General features: G+C 39.5%; 1 protein-coding gene across 2 annotated transcripts in view; it reads right to left on the bottom strand.

Annotated features, from left to right (window-relative positions):
* Positions 1 to 322: 322 nt before the first annotated feature.
* The window catches only part of fam171a2a (family with sequence similarity 171 member A2a), a 46,234-nt gene continuing 19,217 nt past the window's right edge, over positions 323 to 27,339 (bottom strand). Inside the window, exons 2-8 of one of the 2 annotated variants that reach the window (XM_079812602.1) lie at positions 23,439 to 23,666; positions 17,733 to 17,825; positions 9,344 to 9,502; positions 9,023 to 9,202; positions 4,003 to 4,116; positions 3,596 to 3,722; positions 323 to 3,047 (exon numbers count right to left, since the gene is read on the bottom strand). In XM_079812602.1, coding sequence (XP_079668728.1) covers positions 1,526 to 3,047; positions 3,596 to 3,722; positions 4,003 to 4,116; positions 9,023 to 9,202; positions 9,344 to 9,502; positions 17,733 to 17,825; positions 23,439 to 23,666 — 2,423 coding nt within the window. In that variant the 3' untranslated portion in view covers positions 323 to 1,525. The remainder of the gene's footprint in view (positions 3,048 to 3,595; positions 3,723 to 4,002; positions 4,117 to 9,022; positions 9,203 to 9,343; positions 9,503 to 17,732; positions 17,826 to 23,438; positions 23,667 to 27,339) is intronic. The other variant, XM_079812603.1, reaches the window with a different exon arrangement.

Below are 27,339 nucleotides of genomic sequence, written 5' to 3'. Positions count from 1 at the left end.
GACTTAGGAACATCACAAAAAAAATCTATATACACTTTCCAGGAAGTCGAGGGCACTTGTGAAAATTCAGCAGTTCGTTTAAAGAGGACTGGTGATAGACTTCTGTCGGTACATGGTAGGTTCTTAGAAATAACGTATCCAAAGGTAATTGGCTAATGTTTCACATGTTATGAAGGCAAGGCTTAAAGTCAGAATTACAATAAAATGTCAACTACTGAAAGAAAATAACAGTTACAGTGTGATATGAATAATTTGTCCGGTAACCAGAGGCCGAAGGTGATTAGTAATAATAAGACAAAAATAAAAATGCATAGAACAAAAGTGAGGGTGTAAATTTACTAAGGTGTTATTTACAAATAAGTGGTTCACAGAGTTTAATAAGAGCGCTTAAGCAATACTTGTTTTAAAAAAAGAAAAAAACGTGTGTAAATGTGTTTTTTTGTGTGTAAATTCATCCATGCACATCCATTTAAAGCACAATCTGTATCTTCGGTCACACACAAAAACTCCCTAAAAGGTTCAAATGTTTTCTTCCACAGTTAACAGTTGCAGTGGTTTTGATTTATGGCAAAAAAATCTGATGCACTGCAGTAAAGGTTAGTCCGAAAACATATTTTCACAGGTGTCCAAGGTAAGTCCCTCAAAACACAATTCCTATTGCTGCACTGAACCAACAGGAAGGCTTATTCAGAGTACAAAATGCGTTCTGTATATAAGCAGAACCTTTTATTCATATCTAAAAGCAGCATTCCTAGCCCAAACAGTCTCATTAAACTATTAAAATTGGCAACACTGGTAAGAACAAAGGGGGAACTTTGACCATCAGTACAAAATACAGTGTCATTATGCGTCAACCACTAGGATTCGATAAGTCACATTGGAATAACCACACATTTATTCAGCAAGAATTTCACCCCTGTTTGTGAAATGTATCTTAATGGTTCAGGTCTACATAGTCGTATAAACAAATGTTTGCGTAAACCACTACAATGAAAGTCACCTAAACCGATAAAATCTCTCAATCCTTACAACAGCCCTCTTTTTCATCAATATCAAATTCATGTTCATTTTTATCCATATTTCTTTTGAAAAGGAAAAAGCTCTTTAAGGCTTATGGATTGCTTCCCAAAGTCAGTATTAAAATGGCTCATTGTAATTCTTACAAAAAATGGGCATCACTTAAGGGAAACGAGACAACATGTTGAGTGCAGATTCAAAATTACGACTCCCTCTGGCCTCATGAACTGCTGCTAGAACTACATCAGATGTCTAATCCATCTGAAGGGCATCTAAGAGAGTGTGAGGACTTCAGACACTTCTTCACAAGCGGCATTCAGTGCTAATTCTTGGTACCTAGTTTTGATGGTTGGAACAGATACCTCACTCAGGTAAGTGCCATGTCTCTTATTGTGCTTTTCATCCGACTTTTTTTTCCAGCTCTGCATCTTTACGCCTCATCACTACTGAGCATCTATGCAAAAGAAGGGTATAGCCAAGATGGTGCCATAACTGGACAACATGCGAGTTACTTGACGTTGAACACCATGAGGGGCCTCTCTTCGCGCTTTTGCCAGGGGCTCTTTTTATTCTCGCCGTCGTCATCTTTGTCGTCGGTTTCATTGTCATCGTCAGGACTGGTGACAGAATCTCTGTGGACCTCGCTGGCACTACTACGGGTGCTGTGGTCACGGCTGTGGCCTTTACGAGGAAACGTCCCACCTCTGGACTCCGAGGTCTCTTCAAGCAGTGGCGCTGTGGAGTTCTCCTCAGGTGAGTACATAGCTGAATGGCCATCACTGCTTGAGTCTGGCATTTCGATAATGGGAAGCTTGGAATAAATCTTTCCATGAGCTTTTCTTTCACTTCCTTCCTTCACCTTGTGCTCCCCTTTTGCTTTTCGGTGAGTAGATTTCCCTGAACTCACGGGGAGTGTTTCAGAACGGTGGTCCTGGGCTAGATTGCTGGGGCCCACGGGTGCACGCAAGGCTTCATTGCTCATTTCAATGTAGGAGTGTCTGACAAGAGAGTTTGAACGGCCATCAAGGGAAACAAACCAGGCACGAGGGTGTGGCTTTACCCCAAGCTCCAGCAGCTTCTTTTCCGTCATTGCTTGCAACTCTCCATTCATTTGTGCAATAGTGGAGTCATTGAAAAGTACAGGAATACGGACGGGGGCAGTGGATTGTTCTGATCCCCAGTTCTCCTCTGAAGGTCCCTCTGCTTGCTGGCTAGACTCTTCCTCTTCCTTTTCTTGCCTGGCCTGCTGCTGCTGTTGCTTTTGGTGTTGACTCTGTTGCCGTGGCAGTGTCATGCTAACCTGGATGCCCTCCATATCATGCTGCAGCTGCTGCTGCCTTTCCATTGCCTGCTCCACAGCTGACAGGTCAGAGGACAGATGCATGTAATGTGCAGGGATGACCAGTGTGGGCACCATGCTGTGGTACATGCTCTCCTTCATCTGCTCCATGGAGTGACAGAAGATCAGCTGGCCAGGCTGGGTGTTGACAGAACTGGGCCGAGTGAGGTGATCCCCTGCCGATGCATAATACTCCGGAGGTTTGCTGTCCCGACTGTGATCCGTATAGTGACCAGCAAACGGCGGCAAAAGTGGAGGTGGAGACGGTGGGTCTGATGAATAGCCCTGGTTGTCTTTAGCATTATGGCGATGGTATCTGCGCTCATCGGTGTCCTCAGCAGAGCTGTAACCTTTGCTATAGTCGTCCTGTAGGAGCAGGTCTCGAGTTCCTGTGTTTGAAGAGCGAGTGGCCTTCAATGGGAAGCTCTCTCCTCGCTTTGTGTCAGCATTCATCCGGGAGTTGTGCTGTCCATGTCTGAAGAAGTCCTCTCGAGAGCTGTGGAGATCACGGTTGGAGGAAAGGTCAGATTTGATGCCGTCATGGTCACCGGCTGAGGAGGCGGTCTCCACGTGTCCACCACTGATGAGATTGAGGTGGGAAGTGGATGTGCCCTGGTCTCTCTTTGAACTCTCCAGAGTGGACGAGAGGTGCATTTTCCGACGATGCTGACGAGGTTTCAGACATCGCCTCCTGGAAAAATCATAATATCTGTTAGCAATTATCCCACCAAGTATATCGATCAAGAAAACATTTAATAAAAAATTGTTGTTAACATAACTACAGTTTCACTAATGCCGAGTTCACACCGCATGATTTTCAAATGAGTGATCTGCAAAGAGAGTTGGAGGTAAATAAATTATTTTGCAATGTGCTGCTGTTGCGGCTGGTCAAGCAAATGTTTGAAGGCTGTAGGTCATGGCCGATGTAATTTTCAGTCAGAACACATTTCACACAGCAGAAATTTCACGACTCATCTGCGTTTCTTTACGATCACGTCTTTGATAACTCACACTGCGTGATTATCACTAGCGTGAACGAGCACCGATTTGCCTATGATTTCAAGCATTTGTCTGCGATTTCACAAAACCTGTCGGCGAGTCAAAACCGGGGCTAAAATCATGCAGTGTGAACTCGGCATAAAGGACAAATACAAATGAAGTTTAGTGTTTTGCTCGATTTTCTCTTGGAACTGATCTTTTTTCGGGCACACAACAAACATGCACACAGAGTGACGATACCTGCAGTAGTACAGTAGCAAACACAGCAGAATAAGCACTAGCAGGGCCATGGCACCCAGAATCGCTAGCAGGAAAATAGTGTGGTAGGTAGTGATGTCTCTCAGACCAGAGGTGTTCAGACCTGTTCCTTCAACACAAAAATAAGTATTTTTTTATTTCCCCATCTCTAAAGAAAATAAAAAAATGAAACCAACCATGTTAAGAAATGAATGTTATAAGAAGATGAAAATGGATATTAAACTAAAATTTTATCTAAATGTTTTTCATTTTTAAAGTCATTCTGTATAATTTAATGTTTACTTATCCATAACAATCTAAAACCTAAACATATTAGTTATATCCTCAAAATGTCTCTTATTTATAATATAATATAATATAATATGCCATGTAACTGCTGCTGTCCTCACCTGAGGATGAGGGAAATGCTGCAAGCCAGTATCCTAAATTTGGAGCCACAAAACTCCACGTCATCTGAGTGCCCTCTTTTTTAATGTATCCAGCACCGCTTCTGACCCATAGACCTGCAGCAAACCAGGACTTTATTACAAAATGAGCAGACATGGATAAATGCAATGAAATCTTGCTCCAGCGTGCAGGAAAAGCTCAGTTATATGTGAATGGGCAGTGTGCCAGGGACAGATTAGACCCAAACAGTGCCAAATTACACACCCAATAGCTTTTCTTCATTAAAAAGACATTTTAGGATCAGTCTAGGTTACCATTCAATATTCAAAATCACAGAAAATGGAATATGGTGCACCAAAGCAGGGCAGTGAGGGGGGGCACAAATTTTGCAACAAGCCCTACGGCCAGACAAGAGCACAGAGAGTTAATATGTTCTGACAGGGTGAACCCTGACAAATACGATTTTAAATGTCTCCCTCCACTAAAGACGAAATGTTCTCCCTGTGCTGGACTTCACAACTGGAGCATACAAATTGGACCTGTTACTATATAGTAGTAAAACAATAGCAAAAATGTAACAAAATGTAACTTTTTTTATTAGACACTGATGCTTTTTATTGCCTATGAACTATTATTTGTGTATCATTTCAGATTTCACCGCTTTGTGCACATTCAGCTCTACAGCAGAATCAAACCCCAAAATACCAAACCCTGACTAGAGCACAAAAACGGACCAAGGCAGCTGCATGCAATGTGTAATTATGCACACTAGAAGGTGCTATATGTTCAGCTCAGCAGGGGCTTTCCAATATATTAAGCTCTTCGAAATTACCATGTGCATAAGCATTCCCTGTCTCTGTATGGGCTATTCCCTCTGTGATCTGTCTCCAAAACAAATAAGGCCTTAGTAGTCACATGTCAAATTTCAGCAACACAATGAATGTTTTCATAATCTGAACACATTCAGGGCCCACCCTTTTTAGATAAAGCATAGGGCTGGGACTCAGCAGTCTGTGACATCATGTACATTTGTGCTGTGTTAGTATATGAGACTCAGAGAGTGACTAAGAGCTTTGGTTTGTGCTTTGAGAATGCAACCGTCTTCTCATTTATATTCCCAACATCCACGTTTCTACAGTCTACAGAGTAAAGTCTTAGACAATACAGACTTTTGTAGTTTACAGCCACATGCGTCCATCACATGGTCAAAGACACACTTACTGAAAGATTGTATCTGCCTACACTCAAGAATACAGGATAATGTTCTGCAGAACTGACTCTCCTCTGAAACGCAAGTCTTTCTGACCACCCCCACACACTGAATATTTAGTTTTTTTCAGGGAGCTGACCAGCATTCTCCATCTAGATAGACTTTTCAGCATCCTGGTAACTGTTGGCACATTTTGAGTAGCTCCATACTAAGCTACTATTTTCTTTAAAAAGGGAATAGAGACTTGTGCAAATTTCTGTGAATTGATAAGACTGAATGATATAGTTTAATAGTTTTTTTTTATGTTCGTAGGAATCAAAATATATGATATATAATAAATAACTAAGTGATTACCTAATTATGAATACATGATTCATACACTATCATTCAAAAGTTTAGGGTCGGTATAATTTTTATAATGTTGTTTTGAAAAATGTCTCTTATGCTCACCAAGGCTGCCTGTATTTAATCAAAAATACAGTAAATTAAAGTGAAATATTATTACAGTTTAAAATAATTGTTTTCTATATGAATATATTTTAAAATGTAATTTATTCCTGTGATGATAAAGCTGAATTTTCAGCATCATTGCTCCTCTTCAGTGTCACATGATCCTTCAGAAATCATGAAAAAAGTGAAATAAAAAATGGTGTCTAATATATATATATACTATTATTAATGAACTATTATTAATAATTGATCACCAATAATAATTTAATCAGCAAATTTAAAGCAGCACTAGGTAGTTTTTGCTCTCGGGGTCCCCCTACAGTTGGGAAACAGTATTGTCCTCTACTACTGTCGTAAACTGTCATTCTACATCAGTGGATGCATCGCACGTACATTTGTTGACATGACAACTATGATAGCCCTGAACACTGCAGGAGGAGTTCACCTGTCTATGGAGTTCACATGCAGGTGTTCTGCTCATAGATGGTTCTGCTTGCGTCACGTGTGAAATGTCTTCATCCCAGGTACAGTAGCATATGTTTCAGCATGTCATATGAATATCATTTCATGGGTTTTATTTTTTTCAAACGCCAAATGATCGTGATTCTCACGTTTACAAGCCAGCGTCATTATAGTAGCCTAGTCTATTGGTTCCCGTTTTACAGAATCTATATGATACTTCAATTCAATGTTTGAGTGGTAGGTAATAACCATATATCGTCAATATTATAATATCAAGCTACCCTAGATGAATCTGCAAATTTGAAAAATCGATTTGCATTATAGCTTGAGGCAAGACAAATAAACCAATATCACAGACATGTTAGGTATCCTAAAATATGATTTTGTACGTCTTATCATATGTATTTACTTGCAAGAATGTAGCCCCTCCTCCTTCAGCTCACGCCAACGAGCAAACGCTGGCCCAATGTTGATCCTCGTCCTGCCTTTAATCTGATCACTTTCTCGTTTCCTCTTTTTGCTTTCCTCCGACAAAACCTTTGCTTTCTTATTTTTCTGTGCTGCTTCGGCCATGACTATAACATCCGGCAAACAAATAATAGTTTGGCTCGCACGTCCGAATTTAAGGAAGTGGGGGTGGTGGTGGAAGTGACGTATATGCCGTAAAGCAGTCGAATTTTGTAGTTCTTTTTTTTCTCGGGTTACTACCCGAAACCCGAAGTTTAAAAGTACGATTAAAAACGACACAGACCCCGTCAGGCTATGGCAGACGTGTCATTCAACCTATTGTAAGTCGATGTATCATCACAAGAGGTTTGAAAATATATTATAAAGGTTGAAAAGTTACCTAGTGCTGCTTTAAATTCTAATAATATCATACAATATTACTGTTTTACTGTATTTTTGAATAAATAAATGCAGTCTTGGTGAGCACAAGACACTTCGTTCAAAAACTAAAAATCTTACCAAATTTGAGTTCGGTAGTGTATAGAAATGATTACATTATTTGTGCATATCTAAATAATGCTAAATCTATATGAAAATCCAGCCCATATATATATATATATATATATTAAATAAATTAAGTCTTGTACTGTAGGGGGCAATACTCGGACAATAGAACATCCTTTCAACAAACTTATCTGTCAGGGCAAGGGTCAAAGGTCATAGAGGAGGCTTTTCCAGGCCAACTGTCTCTCTTACTGACAGCCATCACAGTCCTGTTTGATGGATTAGACATTCCTTAAATGCATTGTGTTTCATCTTTAATTACTGTACTTATATTACCCACCAAGACCAGTTTAGGAAAACAAGCTCAATTCTCAATTCAAAATATTATCATAAATAAGATCATATTTAATAAAACAAAGACTACCCAACAACTTTTAATTCCCCTTGATGGGCATCTACCAAAGTGTTACACTACCTACTGCAATGGGCGGGTAAAAGGGGGAGCTGGGATTAGGTTGCCATAGACTAAGCTGCTTAGTTTAAAATCATTTGAGATTTCTCTGTGGAGCTAAGAGAGGCTAAATTAATCTTTTACCTCACTTTAGGAGAGGACCTAATAAGCAGTCTAGACATTAGGGAGATACCGGATAACCTGGAATAACACATGCAACTATATCTAGAGCAATCTATGCAAAATTAAGACCTAAATGTAAAGCCAGAAAGGGAGCCAATACCCTCTTTTAGTTGTAATGATTTTTCCACCAGAGCTGTTCTCTTTATTAAGCTGGCATCAGTGAATGATCTATTGAATTCTGCAGAGCTTGCCAGGTACTAAATCACATCCTGTTCTGGGAGCTATTTCGTGACAGGGTCAGTGTCTGGAGATGATTTCTGCTTTATGAATTGGCAGACTATTATCTCTCCGATGTGAGAAGACCTAACAGCTTTCTCTGATTTGTACTGCACACTCACTTCACCTGCTCTCACTTTATCTGAACCTGCTTGAACAACTCTCAACTAAATATGGAAAGTTAAAAGTTTTTCTCCATCTCCCCTTTAGTCGTGCCCATTTTTCTTACCTCCTCTCTGCTTCTTGTACATATATTAACAATTTACGACCCCCTCTGCCAAATGCTGCCTTAAGCCCTTGTGGTCCTCCTGGAGGTCCACACTTTGTGACTTAATTTAGCATGAACTATCACAGGGAAAAAAAAGTCAATGTCATACCTAGTTTAGCGCCAACCTGCCCCAAAAAACTTGTCTGGAAGTTTCTAGTAATCCTGAAGACATCAAGCGTATAGCGTCAGTTCTGGCAGGTAACGTTAGTCAAGCTTGCATCAGCTGACAGTCAGCTAATCACGTCTACCTATAGGAATACGACGTCTATCACAGCATGCATACATAAGCTCCTTCAGTACTATCAGCAGCTATCGTGTTTCTCCAGAGCTCATTTACCCTCCTCCATCCCCAGGTCCTCCTCTTGTCGGTCAGGATTTGGTATTCTAATTCCCCTTGAATGAGACTAAATTCCTGAATTATTTTGTACATTTAATATCAACATTAATGATATCTGTATACATTATGTTGGTTCTGTTTACCCTAAGGGGGTTATTGCTGCTCTCCCTGCTCTTATCCATGCTAGGCTGCATGGATGCGCAGGGAGTTCTTCTCCAAGATTAATCAATCATCTTTGACGATAGAGGTCCTGACAGAATTTGTTTAGCTAGCTTAGGTGTTTAATTAACTAGACCACTATAGAATCTGGATCAACAAAGGGGGAGCATCACGAGAACATGGCGCACCCTAAAGTGGGCGTTTGTGATCACCCTTCTAATCACATTGGTAACAAAGTTGCTAGTTTGATTTATGTAAGGGGTAACTTTGGATAAAATTGTCCACATGCATAGTGTTGTTTAGGGTTAACCCAAATGTTGTTTAATGCTGTTTACCTGTTCTGTCCTCGAACCTCCAGACTGGGACACTGGTGGCAGTCTTGAGAGGAGAGTCAGAAGGAAGAGGGATAGAGATGTGAATGGGTTCTGACACCTGGACCTCAGTGCCGTTGGGCCCCGTGAGCTGAGCACACATTGCAGCTAGTGCAGTTAGCTCCACCCAGCTACTGTTGGTACCTGAATCAGAAGAAATGGCAGAAAATGGATTATATTTCATGAAGCCACAATTGCAAGCCTCTGTTTACTACATTATTCTACGCAATGATGAATGATTAATGGGTAACATATTTCTTTGAAGAGGTGTTTGGATAAACTCGCCTGTTGTGTTGTTCTCCATGGCAAGGGGGTAGGGGAAGCCCCCAAGCTCATACTGAGTGCGGGAAGAGGTGAGCATTGCAGAGAGGGTGATTTGGGAGGTGTTTAGTGGTGGTCTGATGGCTCTCCTCTGAATCTGTACCCATGGCTGTCTCCGGGATCCTAGACAACAGAGATATATTAAAAATGTTTTTGAAATGTACAGGTATAGAGAGTACGAATGGATTAATCGTAACGAATTTATGGATTCTGTTTGTGACAAAGAATTGAGTCATAATTATTCACATCAGACTACACACATAGGACTACGATGGCTGGCCTCTATGATTGTTGTTCTGAATAAGAAACAGTTATTGGTTCCCAACCCTAATAATGAGCTTCTTTGGGATTTGTTGTTTCCTGCATTCCTGCATTTATAGGATTCTGTCAGTAACCACTTCCTTTAACCAATGTTGCGGTTATAATGAGCAAGTGACTCAACCTCTCTCTGCTATGGCTGTTACTATGCTTTACCATCCTTTCTTCCCAGTCAGACAGAGATTGCTATCCAACTTTATGTAAAAATATGTGGGGATGAATAATTCCAAGAAATTGCTAAAATACCTCAAGAATATAAAGAAAATGTTTCCCAGAACTATAGTGTTCTTCATAGTTTCCTGAAACATTTTACAAGAATCCAGAATTCAGAATCCACACTGCAGTAATCCCTTCCCCTCCTCCACATGGCTTGCTTAGTCTGCGAGAGGCAAATAGAAAGGCCTAAAAATACAAGTGCGTATCTCTCACTGTAGGCTGTCTGCTCTGATTAGTATGTGGTTAGCTGATCACTGATCGGCCCAGACATCCAGGATAGCGTGGCTGCCGTGGCAGTGCTTGGGGACTGTTGAAAGCTGGCAGGCTGCGACATTCCCTTTTTGTTGGTAACTCTTTTGGTCACAGATATTCATTTACTAACCATATCCATCTCTTGATGAGAGGAGAAACTAATAGAGTGCAAAGGAAATCACCCACAGGAATCTATAAAATTAAACCTTACACCAATTGTCTGACCATCTCTCTTTGAGCAACAGAAACAAACATGTATACCAGCATTTAAAGGTATAGTTCACTAAAAACACACAAAAACACAATAAATCCCATAATTTACTCACTCTCAAGTAATCCTAGGTGTATATGACATTCTTCTTTCAGACGAATACAATCAGAGTTATATTACAAAATGTCCTGGCTAATCCAATCATTATAATGGCAATAAATGGCAGCCCAAAATTGTTATATAACTCAGATTGTATACGTCTGAAAGAAGAATGTTATATACACCTAGGATGGATTGAGGGTGAGTAAATCATGGGGCAATTTTAATTGTTGGGTGAACTATCCCTTTAAGACAAGTGTGAGATTCAATTAGGCTATTACTGGCAAGGCTAATGTGAGCCTACTGACAGACTAATATCGTTAGGTTTCTGACTCTTAGCCAAACTGCATATTGTGGCACTAGCAGTAATTTGCATTTTACATGATGATAAGGAAGGTTGCAACAGTGTCTGGCCAACAAAGCTTCCAATTCCTCTAGGATTGCACAAGCATTGGGCCGCAGATGGGTTAATTCCCTGTAAACCTGACACTGAAATTAATGATTATGCAGTAAAAGAACGGAACAGTCTATTTGGGCCTGATACATCGCCAATTGGCAAGCCTCCTAAGGAGCTTGGGCATTTTGAATTGCAGAATCCCCTTCATGTGCAGTATCATGTGGTTGGACTCCCCTGATGTGTCCGTCTACTGTCAGAGAGATGGTTAGTGATAACCTGCACATGAAAAAATACATCCCCTTAAAATTTCTTGTTGTGTCACATATGTGCAAATAAATACAGATACAGTAACATCAAAAGTAATGGAAAACAATAAATTTCTTAGCCCTGACCTATATGACGTTCTAGGTTTCCTTTATTCTCTTTTAGTTTAGCCAATTAGGCTCACTTCGAAGTGCCAACAGGCCAAACCTTTCTGGTTTAGAGGGGAGTGTTCACTGACGCTTATCATTTTAAAGTTGGACAGAGAGCTAAATTGAGAAAATTAAAACCCCTGAGGGAGTGAGCTCATCAAATAGACATACCACTCGTGATAAATCACTAAAGGGCACTTCCCCCAACCAATTTATCACCATATCCATGACAAAGCCATAGATGTTAGTAGCATCAGTGGGCCTTTTGTAAAGAAGGCTTTTTGAATGCTATAGATTAGTATTGCTGACCTTAGGGTCAAGCTATCTGAGGGAAACAATCAGAGTTAATGCTGAGTGTATGTTACCCACTCTGATATAGATACCTAAATTGTGGGAGTGGCCAGGTCAATGAATGTGTACCATCTGCTTACTATAAATTATTGTAAATTTGGATAAAAGCTCTGTAAATTAATAAATGTAACGTTTGTCTTTAAGTAGATTAAATGGTTCATAACCAATCAGCTTGAAGTATCAGAGATAGTGGTTACACTATTACATTTTATCACAGGAAAGGTATCATCATTGAAATGATAATCATTTACACTCCAGATCAAGTTTTTTGTGCCCACCGATCCAATTAATTGAATATTGAGTATGTGCCGATACTGAGTCCCAATCCGATACTTGTATTTTCATGGTGCTTGGTGCACACTTCAGGTACATTACAGTTATTAAAATCAATCCAGTGTCTAGGATGTGCAAAGAGTTTCTCAGGGGCTCAAATGTAAAAAGTTGTATCTATCACTATGGAGTAATTCCAATACAACAATTACTACAGTTATTATATTCATAGGCCTATATTATTATATTGAAATTATTCTAATAATAAGACTCTGGTAGATGTAAACATCTGTGAAAATGGTAGACATTGTACAAACTTTCTGGTCAGAATTATGAATATGGGGCTACTGGCACTTATTGTATTTTATATGAACAATAAGCAGACAACAAGAAGTGCATTTAAGGTTAGAAAGCATGAAGCTCACGGTGTAAGAATGCCAGTCTGTCAGTGAAGTTTAAAGCAAGGGGCAACCCATAGCAATGCTTTATGGCAAGTACTTCTCAAATAGTCTAATGGCAGATAAAAATAAACTGTAAATAAATGACTTTGGGACTACTCATTTGTAATTTGTTACAAAAGTATGCATAAAATACGCTAAACACGTTGTGACATGCTAGAATAGGCCTTATTCTTGCGTCATTAAAAGGAAAAGATTGATTGACTTTTTTTGCCATGGACTCAATAAACCGTTACAAACCAAACTTGTCCGTGATGGTCCTCGAGGGTCCCTGAGTGGGTTTCTTGATTATGCACTTCAGGTGAGCGGTTCTGCATTCACTGTGGGAGTTTCAGATGAGGAACACTGCACTCCCGCAGTACCCACCAGTCCAGAGTCTCATCCAGCAACGTCTCCAATCACGGTCCAGGGCCCAGTGACGTTCCCTGTCTCCATCCAGCGTCCAGAGACGGCTCCAGCCACTGACCAGCGTCCAGAGATGGCTCCAGCCACAGATCAGCCTCTAGAGACGGCACCAGCCACTGACCAGCGTCCAGAGATGGCTCCCGCCACTGACCAACGTCCAGAGATGGCTCCCGCCACTGACCAACATCCAGAGATGGCTCCCGCCACTGACCAACGTCCAGAGATGGCTCCGGCCACTGACCAACGTCCAGAGATGGCTCCAGCCACTTACCAGCGTCCAGAGAGGGCTCCGGCCCGTGTCCCGGGTCCAGAGAGGGCTCCGGCCCGTGTCCCGAGACCAGAGAGGGCTCCGCCTCCTGTCCCGAGTCCAGAGAGGGCTCCGCCTCCTGTCCCGAGTCCAGAGAGGGCTCCGCCTCCAGTCACGAGTCCAGAGAGGGCTCCGCCTCCAGTCATGAGTCCAGGGAGGACTCCGCCTCCAGTCACGAGTCCAGAGAGGACTCCGCCTCCAGTCACGAGTCCAGAGAGGACTCCGCCTCCAGTCACGAGTCCAGAGAGGACTCCGCCTCCTGTCACGAGTCCAGAGAGGACTCCGCCTCCTGTCACGAGTCCAGAGAGGACTCCGCCTCCTGTCACGAGTCCAGAGAGGACTCTAACCGGGCCACCTGCTCAGCCTGCTCAGCCTACATCACTAAAAGCTCAGCCTCAGCCGTCGTGGGGGTCTCCAAGACCGTCTGCGCTGCTATGGTGGTCGTCTGCTCCGCCGTGGGGGTCTCCAAGACCGTCTGCGCTGCTGTGGTGGTCGTCTGCTCCGCTGTGGGGGTCTCCAAGACCGTCTGCGCTGCTGTGGTGGTCGTCTGCTCCGCCGTGGCTGCCTGCGCCACCCTGGTCATCAGTCCAGCCTGCCTGGCTTTCTGCTGTGCCTGAGTCTCCAGGCCCTCTTTCCCTTTTAATAGCGTATGGCAAACCCACTTGAAGGTGCATATCGCCACCTACTTTATGACACCTGTGTGACATCTGATGTAAAAAAAAGGATCTTACAATAGCCAATACCAAACATAAAAAAAAAAATGCTAAATCGGCCCTGATACTGATCCTTGAGATCGGCTCAGGACATCCCATATAACATAATATACATTTAATTTATGAATTTATTTTTCTTAAATTAAGTCATTTTCACATAGTTGGTAAAATATAAATATTTTATGTTGAACTGTCAGCAAATATATTTTGTGATTTTGGATATTTTCTGTGATCAACATTAAATGGTAATAAAACTACTTATACCATGACATTTGATTTTGGTCATACCACCCACCCCCATATGGTTGGTAGCAGTCGAATGACTCAATAGCTATCTGTATCTCAATAGGCCCTGTGCCTGGATTGTTCATGCAAGCAGTTCTCAGGAGATTTACATTCAACTCACACTCCTGCTTGATTCTCACCAGTTTATTCTCAGAAAAACACAATTCTCTCCTCTTTCACCCTGCCCCTCTCACTAGTCAAGGGAGTCATTTCTCATCTCTCTCTTCATTGCACGTGTTCTCAGTTACAGATGTGCTTGAGCTCTGTTGGGAGAAAAAGACATTATGCCACTCTTGGCCAGAGAAAAGGATGGAAATACTAACAAAAAAAAAAGGAAGTTCAATGACTGATTTATGCAAAGTAGTAAAGGTAGATTTAACTAAATGTAGGGCTATGATGAAATTACGAATATTTTGTTAATGGTTAATTATTATTAACAATATATGTTAGGATATCAAAGTGAAAAATGTTTGCAGTTATTGCAAATAATCACAATTGTATCAAAAATAGCTTTCAGGCGATTCTGTAATAATAGGAAAAAAGGACTAAATGGAATAAAGATGAGGGTGCATATTGTGAATGTAATTAATTCCTGTTGTGAAATGCACCTAAAGATATCCAGAAATACAAACACAACAATGATATACAACAATGACTTTCCAAACATTCACTTTCACCATTTATATTAGCATGTGTCTAAACAAACCCTCAAGCCCAAATCAATGGAGTGACTTCCTTTCAGGCTGGCATGCAGTGAACACAAAAATCCACCCACGCTACTGCTCAGAGTTTATGCTGTTTCATTCCGTACATTTGCTTGCCTCACTTTTCATGAAAAATGCTCACAGAAAACATAACCCAACTCTGCAAACAAATACACTGAAGGTGCATGTTTGAACAAAACAATAAAAGCATTATATTGTGCATTAATTAATTCTCTCAATTTAGGGGGTATTAACAAACTCTTTACAACAGTAATTTAGATAGACAGACTAGCAGATCTCAGATCAGGTTTTTACATGACACATTCCTCCCACATAACAGAGACAGATATGCACCACTTTAATAACCCCTCCTCTTTCAAAAAGCATTCTACTGGCACTGCCAAAGTTGCCATGGTAATGGGTTTTGAGGCATGAAAAAAAACCCCGCCAGTGTGAGTCCTGCTCTCCCTCTACTTCTCTCAGTAAGCACCATGTTATTCTCTGAGGTTGTATGTACTGTAATAGTACATAAACAATACTAAAATAATACTTTTACAGTTGTCAGACATTTGAATATAGTTGTTCAAATTCCAGTTATAAGTTTATATATCTTCAGCTGTAGGACAACAAATGTGATATGATGACTGATGGTGAAATCTCTTCCCAAGGACAAATTTGGGCCCAATAACACTTACTGTACATTTCATTGGCTTCTTAAATAAAACTCAAGTTTAAGCTTTTTTAATTAGATGGAAAGATCCTAATAAATAAATAAATAAAGCATCGGTGGCCTGCTGCCAATATTCTCAGAAAATGTTCATGTATAGAGTGGTGCAGCAGATATGACATCACTTTGTAGGCCAACCGGCAGTTAAAAAACACTGGTTCCCTCACCAAAATCACAATAGGGTTTTTCCATAGGCTCTGTGATCAACAAAAGTTAATGATACTTACATGTTTTGTCCATCAAGATAATTTTTACAGATGAAGAAAACTTTTATGAATTTTGAAGCCTAAATGCAGACGCCAGAAATAAAAAGCTAACGGTAGGCTATAAACGGACTACACCACAGTCCGTCCCACAACTTCAGTAGTTTATAAGAGTACAACTATAAGCATAATGAGGCTATAAAAGTGGACTGAGGTTACCACAGCGTGATGACGTTTAATCTCCCCGACAGCTTCTGTAGGCCCATTTAGCCACTTGTTAGCAACTGCCTTTTTCAAGACACGTAACAGCTTCAAAAAATCATGAGTGGGGTAACACTGATGTATTTTATGTTGTAGAATAAAACGTGAAGTGTCTTGAGCTTGTGTTCACCACAGACCTTATGTAAGACATTTAAACAAAATCCCATTCAAAAAAACTCATTGACTTTAGAACAATGGAACCGGAAGTGCTAAAATGCTAACTCGCTTCCATGTTTTGGCCAACAAAGTGATGCCATACCTGCACCACTCTATTCAGCTTCAATATTAAGGAGTATTATTAAAAGTTCACACCACAACTACAACGATAATGGCACAGAGGAACGATACTGTTGGAACCACTTTCAAAACAATTATTTCCAGCTGATGAACGATAAAAACATTGACACAATCCAATCATAATTTGAGAGCTATAGCATTTAAAGCAGCGAATGACAAAACTGCAGTGTGCACTTAATAACAACAAGTTGTTATCATGCGCTGGTATGGATGCTATTATAGTTATTGTTATAGTATTCTTTATATTCATTGCTCTTGGTGAGACTGTGAATGTGCTCAAGTGAGGTACACAAATAATACTTTGGTACAGTAATGAATGATTACTCAAGGACTTTACACTCTTATTAAAAAGTCTAAATCCGACTGCGAGGCCTTTTTCTGTGCTGGGCCCAACAAGTAGCCCATTTATCTCTGGAACAGCTTGGAGACACTGATGGTATTCTAGAGCGAGAGCCTTTCTTACTGAATGTGAAGAGGGAACGAGAGCAATCTGTTGGCTTGTCAGCAGAAGTGGGAATGGGAGGACACTGAACCATTTGAGTACATGTAACTATAATCACTGAGCACATCAGGGACCCACACACACAGGCACAGCTACACAGTCCCTTTATGCACAGAGAGATCGAGCTCATTAAATTGATAAGGATCAGGCAGAAAGAGCTGTGTCAGGATGCCTACACACACATACACACAGAAAAAGAGTGAGGATATGCAGGGCTCTGATATTCATGTTTGCATGAAGCACATTACATCACATTTGGTAGTTGGGTAAAATCACTTCCGACCCAGAAATCACAGAAATCGTCCACCTGTGTCCACCAACACGGTTTGATCATGTTTGTAAATCTTAGTGGACATTTATTGAGTGTGGATTCTGTGGAACGAGGTGAAATAGCTTGTAGAGACTGTGTCCAGTCTCAGTTAAATTGTATCTGCTTATTGGCAGCTCTTTGGATATGAGACTATAGTGTTAGTCTGATTATTAAACAACCAACTCAGCAGTTCCACACATCTGCACATGTAAACACTGCAGAATGTGTGTGAATCAATGGGGCTGCTTTTGGATGTCAGATTCCAAGCTAACCATGTGGAACGCAGCCTGGCTGAGCTGCCACGCAGTCAAACCTACAGTGCAGTGCTCATGTGGATATTACAGGTTTGAGTTCAAATTGGGATGTTTTTTTCTCCCTTGTGATTCCCTTTTTAAAGTACTATTAATAGAAAAACTGTGTTGAATTTAATTAATATGATTCTTAAAGGCTATGATTAAAGAGTTTACCCAAAAATTTAAATTCTGTCACCATTTACTTGAGAACCAAACAACATTGGAGCCCATTGACTTCCATTGTAAGAATAAAAACAACAACAACAACACTAGGATATTTCTCAAAATATCTTCTTAAATTTTTCACAGAAAAATTCATATAGGTTTGGAATGACATAAAGGTGAGCAAACAACGACTCACCTGGAGAACCCAACAGTAACTGCACAACATCGTCATACAGCAGGAGAGTGGCCGGTCTCTGGGGAAGTAAATAAAGACTTACGGAGGCGTATACTGAAAAACAAGTGAGAGAGAGAGAGAGAGAGAGAGAGAGAGAGAGAGAGAGAGAGAGGGATAAGTACACTACTGTTCAAAATACATTTATAATGTCACAAAAATTTTCTATTTCAAATAAATACTGTTCTTTTGAATTTTCTATTAATCAAAGAACCTTGAAAAAAGTATCAGTTTCCAACATCGATGATAAGAAATGTTTCTTGAGCACCAAATCAGCCTTTTACAATTATTTTGTGAAGGGTCATGTGAGACTGAAGACTGGAGTAATTATGCTGGAAATTCAGCTTTGCCATCAGAAATATTAAAATAGAAAATACTTATTTTAAATGGTAATGAACCATTTCACAATATTACTGTTGAAGAGGACAATATATAATAACAGTAAGGTTTACATTCATAAATACTGTGCATTCCACTCTTATTATACACACAAATGTTCATAATTGATATACAAAATAAATTAATCATATACGGTAGATACCTTAGAAGTCTAATTAAAAAGTGTTTATATGCATGTCTCAAGTTTTTGGAGAAAGAAAACAGAACACTGTTCATTCTACTTCACGCTACATTAGCTTAGCATAACAAACTTCTGCATCTTACTTAGCATTATTTGTATACCATTTGTCCTTTCCACATGTCCATACAAATCAGTTAATCTTCCATTTAAAATTTTCTCTAATTTTCAGGAATCATTTACCTTGGAGATGTTGTTTTTCCTGTAATATACAGTAGTTCACCAGATACTAACTCACAGGTGTGAGACATGACTCACTAGGCACAGACAAATCCTCAGGTTTGCAACAAAGCAACCGTAATCTCTCTTCAAACAAGCCTTTTATGACACCACCAAGTAAAACCTGACAACATCTGAGATAGCCCTGCAGCTATTTGACTTCCTATTTGACAAACACTACCAGATGATCAGCTCTGTTGCCGTTCAGTGGATCTTGTTTTGGACCCATTAATATTTTGTCCAGAGGACAGACACCTAAAGATGTAAAAACCAGAGTCTTCGACATATTATGTGAATTATGAGAAACATAAATTGAATGTTACCCATTGTTGGCATGCCCACATTAAATATTTATTCATTTAAAAGTCTTTTTTAAATGAATGAGTCATGTGTACATTTTCTTGCACTAAAACTACTGTGCCAACATCTATCTTTGTCAGCTAATCTGAAATGTACCTCACCCTTGAGTACAGGAGGACATATGCTGGCAGTGCTCCAGAAGACTGTTGCATGCTGGGAGCAGAAATCCTCTGTGTCCATTTCCCATCTGCTATGGCACATTATTATGTCCCCCTGCATACACTGACCTCAATGTTTTCCAATGTTTATTTCATGAGAACATGATTTTATTCAAGCTCTTTAATGTAATGAACACTCACAGGATTATTAGCACAACAATTCTGCCTGCTTGTGTATGTGTGTATTTAACAGGCCACCAAAAGTCATTAGGATCCCAAATGCACGGTAGAATGCATTCAGATTTCCCTCGGATCAAGAAAGCTTGTCACTTGCAGGAACAGACTTTAAGAAACGTGACACAGCCGATTCATGCACATTTACACCCATGCCGTTATGCATACATGCACGCACATACAGCACAGATGCCCTGAACAGAAGGGGCTCTGGTCTCTTTAATATTCTGCTTGGGAGGTATGTGCACAAAATAGAGGGAGCAACAACAATACTGCCCACACTCCATTAACAAGAAGCTCAAAGTAAAATGTGTATGAAGAGAGGGATGGAAATGCATTGACATTGCGTGGTTTCATTTTACATAATTTGTAACCTTAGTTACCTTCTGAAGCATTGTGACAACACAATACACATTTATACACCCCCTGGCTTTGATGATTCACTTAGTACAATATCTGTTATCGGCCATCAGAGAGTCATCTAACATTCACTTTTTATCTTTAAAATAATTTATTATTTTAAATGTTATCTTTAGTAGATCTCAAAATGAATATCCATTTTAATAGAGTACATAAAGTTGCGATGTCTAAATCAACTTGCAGAATGTAAAACAATTGTATAATTTAAAATCTTTAGGTTTTAGTTTTATTTCAAACTTATTTAGACCAAATAATATGGAATTTTGATATCAAGCATTTATTATTTAAATAATTATAAGCTGACCTGAATGCGGAACCTGATTTTACCAAGTACAACATGTTCCTGGATCAACATCTTTGTTGATCATGGAACAACATTCCAATCAGATTTGAGGTATAAGCTTACATTTTATGTCAAGTTTAGGCTTAAAATCAGGGTTAGGTGCTTCTACATCACCTATAATTTCCCTCATTTTAGGGATAATTTATAGATAGGGTTAGGGATATGGTTAGGATTACACTTTTCGGACAGGAATGTTATTCCAGCATCAACAAAATATGTTGACCCAGGAACGCGTCTAACACGGCAAAATCAGGACATGCGTTTTGAATATAGGTGCAGCAAATTGGTGTCAGTATTCCTTTCACTATTCCTTTAAATGCTTTTTGGTCACTGCAGATGGCATCAAGCTAATATTAGCATGGATTGAAAGCCCAATTGTGATATAGTGGGCTCTATAAAACAAGTCAAATATAATTATTCAGTTAAACCATAATGAACTAAGAGAGATACGCCAATGGAGGAAAGAACAAGTGTTCCCGACTTCAAATGATTTAATCGGAGCCGCAAGCAACTGCCTCATCACTCCGTGAGAATGACTCTCTCCCTCCGAGTTTGCGTGACTCACACAGATTATCAAAGTGCTGCAGGGACAGTTAAAACTCCACGACACTGAAGGTTTTTTTTAGAAACCCCTTTTCAGCATGGCTAAGAGACGAAAGGGAGGAGGAATGGGGGAGATGTTTTGGTATCAAACAGATGAGGTTTAAAAATGCTAGCCCTCAGAAATCTGAATAGCAGTGGTCACATTATTATAGAGATGTTCAGTATGCAATCTAGAGTTGGAGTACAGACCAATCCATTATCATCATTCAAATGACCAGCATCACCTCACTTTCACACCACTGCTAGTAATGTAATCCATATGCACAGCATTAAAACAACCACCCAGATGAAAACATGAGCCTGACATTTAAATGGATTTTGTCAACTAGTAGTACTATTATTATAGCCATCACAGACATGTGCTGTTAGTAAGCCACATGCAGATGTAAATGAACAGGGACTAACATTGTCTGAATAATATGTATAATATAATATGAAAAAAAATATATTCATGTTTTAACATTTCTATTTTTCTATTTTATATATTTGATATAAACTGGCTTCCTGACTGAGCCTGGTTTATCCTAAGGTTTTTTTTTCTCCATTTCTGTCACCGGTGGAGTTTAGGTTCCTTGGCACTGTAGCCTTTTGCCTTGCTTGAATGCACTGACACTATTGGATGAGATCTGAACTGAGCTGCATGATGACATCCCTGTTTTCTCCAGAGCTGCTTTACACAGCTGAACTTTATTGAACTGAACTGATTTCAACTGAATAATGACTGTTTACTATTGTCTAGAGCTGCTTCACAGCATAATTGAATTCTGTTTGCATCATTGAATGAGTATTTTACTGTTTATCATCATAAAGCTGCTTTGAAACAATCTGTATGAAAGCACTATACAAATAAAGGAGCGTTTTGCATGGTTGGTTGGTCTTGCCAACAAAATAATATTGAATGTTTCACAAATATTTAGTCCCCCAGTAGCCAATAATTGTATTCTTTAAAACTAATCTTTGATCACCAAAATGACATATTTAAATGTTTTTTCCTTTGAAAAAATTTGTCATAGCTTGAATTAGCCCCGCCTCCACTCACTCACACCAGATCCACTCGGTCAGTCAACTTTACTGTAGTAAATGCTGCACAATGGTATCGCTCTTTACAACATCGGACAAATAACGGTAATTAATATGATTATCCTTTTGCTTGACTACATTATCAAACAGCTAATAATGTGTTGCTAATGTTACATAAATCATGTTCCAGTTCGCCATCTCAGTCTGCCTTCTAAAAATCAGCATCCTTGGAAACGCTTTGAACAACTCAGAACGTCAATGGAAAAAGGCATATAGTTCATCATAACATAGTAGTATACATCATAAACATAATTCCCCCGCTATATTGCTAAATGTACCTGATTTTTCATATCAACAGAAAAATATCCCGGGATAACCTGCTTCTCTTGAGACTCCACTGCTTCAGAGAATAGTTAATGATATGCTAAAGCCCGCCCGCACGTTGACATGATTGGTTACAAGGTAGTTTGTGATGTCATAAACACCACTGATTTCAAACCGTTGTCTTTGGTTCACTGTGGTTTTAAGGAGAAAATACACAGCAATGGTGTTGACTTATGACTTTGCACATGGTTTGTCTTAAAGCTTATTAAAAACACCACATAGACATAAAAACAACATTAAAAACTTGATTTTCACCACAGGGGGTCTTTAATATCCCTCAGACTTTATGCATAATATCTTATTCTCAAGCTGATTCCTGTAAATTGATCTGTATAATAAACTTTGTCTAATGGCAAAGGGTCCTCACAATTCAATTAATTCAAAAACTTCCTTTCTTCCGCAACTTCATTTCATCAACACAATCTGTCATCCACATATTTGACAGCATCTCCCAATTTGGTGTGACTCAATGGGAATGTGTGTAATGCCCCCCCAAGAGGCTAATGCCATTCTAAAGATGCCTTCATCCACCAGCCCGGCAGGTCTGGCACGACATGGAGCCACATTTGCTGGCTGCCTCCATATCTGTAACCCCTCTGGCTAAGTGGCTTCCAGCTGCTCTTACAGACAGCTTTATGCTGAAATACACGATTTCACTGCCTCCCCTCCCCAGAGGTCTGACCGCATAACAGGGTGGGGTTTGGGTGGAGAGAGGGGCGGAGGAGAGCATGCTGTTGTGCAAATAGAATTAAGCCAATTGTAGGGCGAGAGAGTCAAAAGAGGACATGACCGTCTGGGGCCCGACTCCGAGCAGCTGCTAGGTATCACAACACGGGCCGGCACGCTCCACACCCCAGTGAGTGTTGTTTAACATTCCTGTCCATTTGTGTGCAAAGCTCCATCTGGATTACAGATCTAGATGGTTCATCTAAATAATAGGATGTAGCCAACAGATCGCAAATCACTCGTCAGATTCGGAAAGTTCACTGAGGCCATGAGCAAAAATATCACCATGTTAACAGTGTAAGACTGGGAAAGCTGGAAATCACTATTTAAAATATCAGCCAGGGCCGTGATATGTTTTGGTTGGGAATATACAATAGCCAATACAGAGGAGCTCCGGGAGAATAAAAGAAGGATAGTAATAGTGCAAGATGAGAGAGGACCAGGCCTGGACTATTCATGTTGTGTTTTATTATGTTTATATGAGTCAGTCGTCCGTGAGGGGCTGCAACTTTACTTATATTTTGTTGTTTGTTTATTTTATAATTAAAGTTTTATGTTAAACGTTGCCGGTTCCTGCCCCCTTCTTCCTTGAGTCTTTAAACTAATAATTTATTTTAGTTTCTAAAAATAATCTGCAGGCTTAACCTGACACAATGTAGAAAAAATTCAGTACAGAAAATACTCACGCGGGATGCGGCTGGCATGCCAAGGTGCTGAGTTTGTGACAAATCCATGCTTTGATGCTGTGACGATGACCCATGTTCCTGGCCGGTACAGGAATGTAAGTGTGACAATCCCATCTACTCCAGCAAGGCTGGATGCTAAGATGGTCTGGTTTCCACACACCTGAACTGTGGATTCCTGTAGGGGTGACAGGTCGCTGTTGTCGAAGACCTGGACTTTAATCAGCACCTCTGTGAAAACAAGAATTAAAGGGTTTTTAAAAGAGGACATATGCTTTTTTATATTTTCAAATTTCTTTAGTGTGTAATGTTGCTGTTTAAACATAAAAAAGGTATTTGCTAAGTTACAAAGCACACCAAAGGGAGATATTCTCTGTATCAGTAAGCACTGTTTCTCTCTGGACTGAACTCTCTGTAACACCTCAATTGTAGTCTTGAGTTTTCTTCTGGGAACGTACACATCACAATATTTCTCATTTTAAAAATTTCTGCCCAATGCATACCCAAAAAAAAGGAGGACGAGGCCTGGTTGAGTTGTGTGTGTTGTTGCCATGTGAAACTCGCAGTTATGATAAGGGGTGTGACAATTCCGAAACATGCTCTAAGCAGTTGACAATCACAACACACTAGTCCAGCTGTAACCGTAAACACATTTCCATTACTTGAAATAAAATAAACATTAACAGTAATAAAATACAATAAAATCGAAAAATAAAAATAAAAAACTTAAATAAAATGAAAACAAGAAATGTTGCCTTGGCAACTAGCTGAAATGAAAAATTTAAGTTCTAAAATAACAAAATAAAAACTACAACTAAATAAAAAGTGAATAAAAATGATTTAAAAAAATCAGAAAATATAATAAAATCTAATTGAATATAACAATAAAACTATATTAGTATACAATTGATACAAAATTAACACTGATTTAGTGTTTGGATAAGGATTTAAAGTATATTGGTACCATATTGGTTATTGTCCAGTATTAGAGACTTTTCGTTCAAAAATAAGTATATATGGGCTGATATGTGATTAATTGTGGATACTCATTTCTCTCACATCATCTCATCGAGTGTTATGTGACTATTAAAGTTTCTTAAGGGTCAAGATCAAGTTATCTGCGTCTCCTGCGCTGCATCAAGCCACTCCCATAATATCTGTCATCACTCAAATTAATGCACGGCTCAGAAAACTGTACAACATGTGTGTAAACCTCCAATAAAATGATAAAGTAATTATTCCATCACAAATAAATCTCTCAATCAAGTGGCTGTGTCTATAGTATTATACACAACATTATAATATTATTTTCAAATAAATGTTTATATTATTATTATTTAATATATATAATTATTATTGTCCCTGGTTCAGTAATGAACCCTTGTAATAAAGTAGCAGTGGCTGGGACAGATTTTAAGTATCATCTCAAGATCACCTCCTGTTTACATAATTAATAAGCCTGCTCCCGGGTAGGTTTGATCTTATGCTATGACAGCAAGTCCAGGATGAGCTTCGAAGAACCAAACAATACAAGATCATGCCAAATCGTCAACAATCAAATCCAGCTAACTGAGTTAGTGACTTACGAAGAACGGACTTTGTGCCAAAAGTTGTGCACACAACTACATCTATGTATGGTACTAAAATGTAGTCTTATTGACCAACACATTCGCTAAGAGTTTATATTAGAACCTCTAACCCCAGTGGTCTACATTGAACAAATGACATGACTATGTTTGGAAGTGTCTGTCCTGATCTGACATGTTAAGTACTCTGGTTTGTTTACATTGAAGACCCGAAAGCATGGAGTGCAGTCGAGTCTCTTGCAGTGAGTCAGATCGTCTGCCACCAAGTTCGATTGATGCTGGGCAAATGCAGCAAAGCTGTCTGGTTTAGTTCCTGAACATGTGCTTACTGTTCAAAAGGGATGACCTGGTTCATCCCCCCCAGAACTTTTACACGGTCACATTTTGAGGCATGTAAACAGGCCAGGGAGATAGCAAGTCTTTGTCCTGTTTTTTGGGGATATGGGTACACAAGGTTCCTTCTGGATACATGAGGTTGTAAATATATTAAAATACAGTTTTTAATTTTTTTTTAATTAACTTCTTACCTTTAAGTCATGTTTTCCAAACAGAACCATGTACCAATGTTTGATTTGTGTTCTGTTCACGCTTGCATGCTGCAGTGTCTTTCAGAACCTCTCATTCTTTTGATTCTAAATGGGTCAATTGATGCATGTTACCATGGATACTCAGAGATGTCAGCAGGCTAACTGTGGGAAAAAATGGGTCCCTGCATTTCCTGGTGAGGGGATACAAGTTCAGTTCAGAAAATAAGATTCTTTGAATCAGTGATGGGCTGTAGATCTAATTGCACACTGCTTAAAGTAATCAAATGTACAAAAAACTGCTCAGTCTTCACTGTGTAAATTAAATATACATTTATTCTAGAAAAGAAAAGTTAGAAAAGTGATTCAGTTAAGAGCAGCGAGTGATTTTCTATTAGTCTTTTGTTCTTTGATTACCTTAAATGACACACATGGCAGCAGGTTTATTAGGCTGCTGGTACTTTAAAGGGTCATGAAACCCTAAACCAAATTTTCTGAGATTTTAACAGAGTTATGTATGTTGAGCATCATAGAAGTCAATGTTACCATCCATTCATTTTGATTGTAGGAGAAAACTAGTTAATTTTAAAAAATGTTGCGCTATATTCAACTTCCGGGTTTAAATTAATCTTTGTATCAACGTCACAGAATGTGACGCTTTGTCGTACTATATAGTACATCGATGACTCATCGATGTCTCATAATTATTCACTAAGTCTGCATGTCCTTATCCTATGAGAAGAGGCCTCACTTAATTATTCAAGAGACTGCGTGTCCTTATCCTATGAGAAGACGTCTTGCTTAATTATTCACGAGTCTGCGTGTCCTTATCCTATGAGAAGTGCCTCGCTTAACACAGAAGCACGCATTGATTGACAGGCACTTCAAACAGTGAGATCGCATTCAGTAAGTGAGAGACGCATTATTGGATCCAAAACGAGTGATTATTTTTGCTTTGTAAGAGTTTCTGCGTCCCATAAGTTCTCTTCAGTAGATCCTGAGTCTTCGAAACAAACGCGATTCATCCACACTGTGAGTGTAACCACTATTTAAGCCCATTAACCGATCAAACGGCTCATAAATTATCAATGATGCAACAGCGTGTTCGTATATATTTTCTATGCAGAGAACAAGCGGATTGCTGTGCATTTATTTGTGCAATAAATGATAGCTGTCGTTATGTACTTACTGTATTTGTGTTATTTAAGGTGAGCTTACACAACCTTGTGTATATTGTATGCTTTTAACTCTGAATCAGAAGCCGTTGCTGTGTTGTTGTCAGTCAGTCTCCCCTCTTCCCACTCCGCTGCTTAACCACGCCCACTTTTATAGCATTTTTCAAAACTGTGGTGAGAACTGACGGCTGCTAAAACAGGGGGTTTCATGACCCTTTAAGAGCTAATGAACGGATCCAATATACTGCTACACTAGTGTTAAAAATATTGATATTTCGATATGTATCGATACTGAAATATCTGAAACGATACCAATACTCCTTTCTACAGTATACGATACACCAACACCAACTGGGCTTTCTTGCTCTCCTCCGAATGACAGCGAGTTGACACGCACCCGCCTCCTCTCATTCACTCCGTTTAAAGGGTAACTAAACCCTAAACCAACTTTTTTTCGTTAATGATCTGTAATACTGGGGCTTTATTAATGCTGTTCATTGATTCGAGTAAATGTTTTGACATTTGAGTATAAAGTGTTTTAATTCTATAAAATATGGTGTAAAACCGCCAAAGTGCTGCCCTCTTAAGGTTGAACGGTGGCTACTGCAGTTGAATTTTC

The sequence above is a fragment of the Gobio gobio genome (genome assembly GCF_949357685.1).
Source record: "Gobio gobio genome assembly, chromosome: 1".
NCBI classification, from domain to species: Eukaryota; Metazoa; Chordata; class Actinopteri; order Cypriniformes; family Gobionidae; genus Gobio; species Gobio gobio.
Note: the sequence above shows the minus strand (reverse complement) of the source record. Positions and strands in the feature narration are given on the sequence as shown.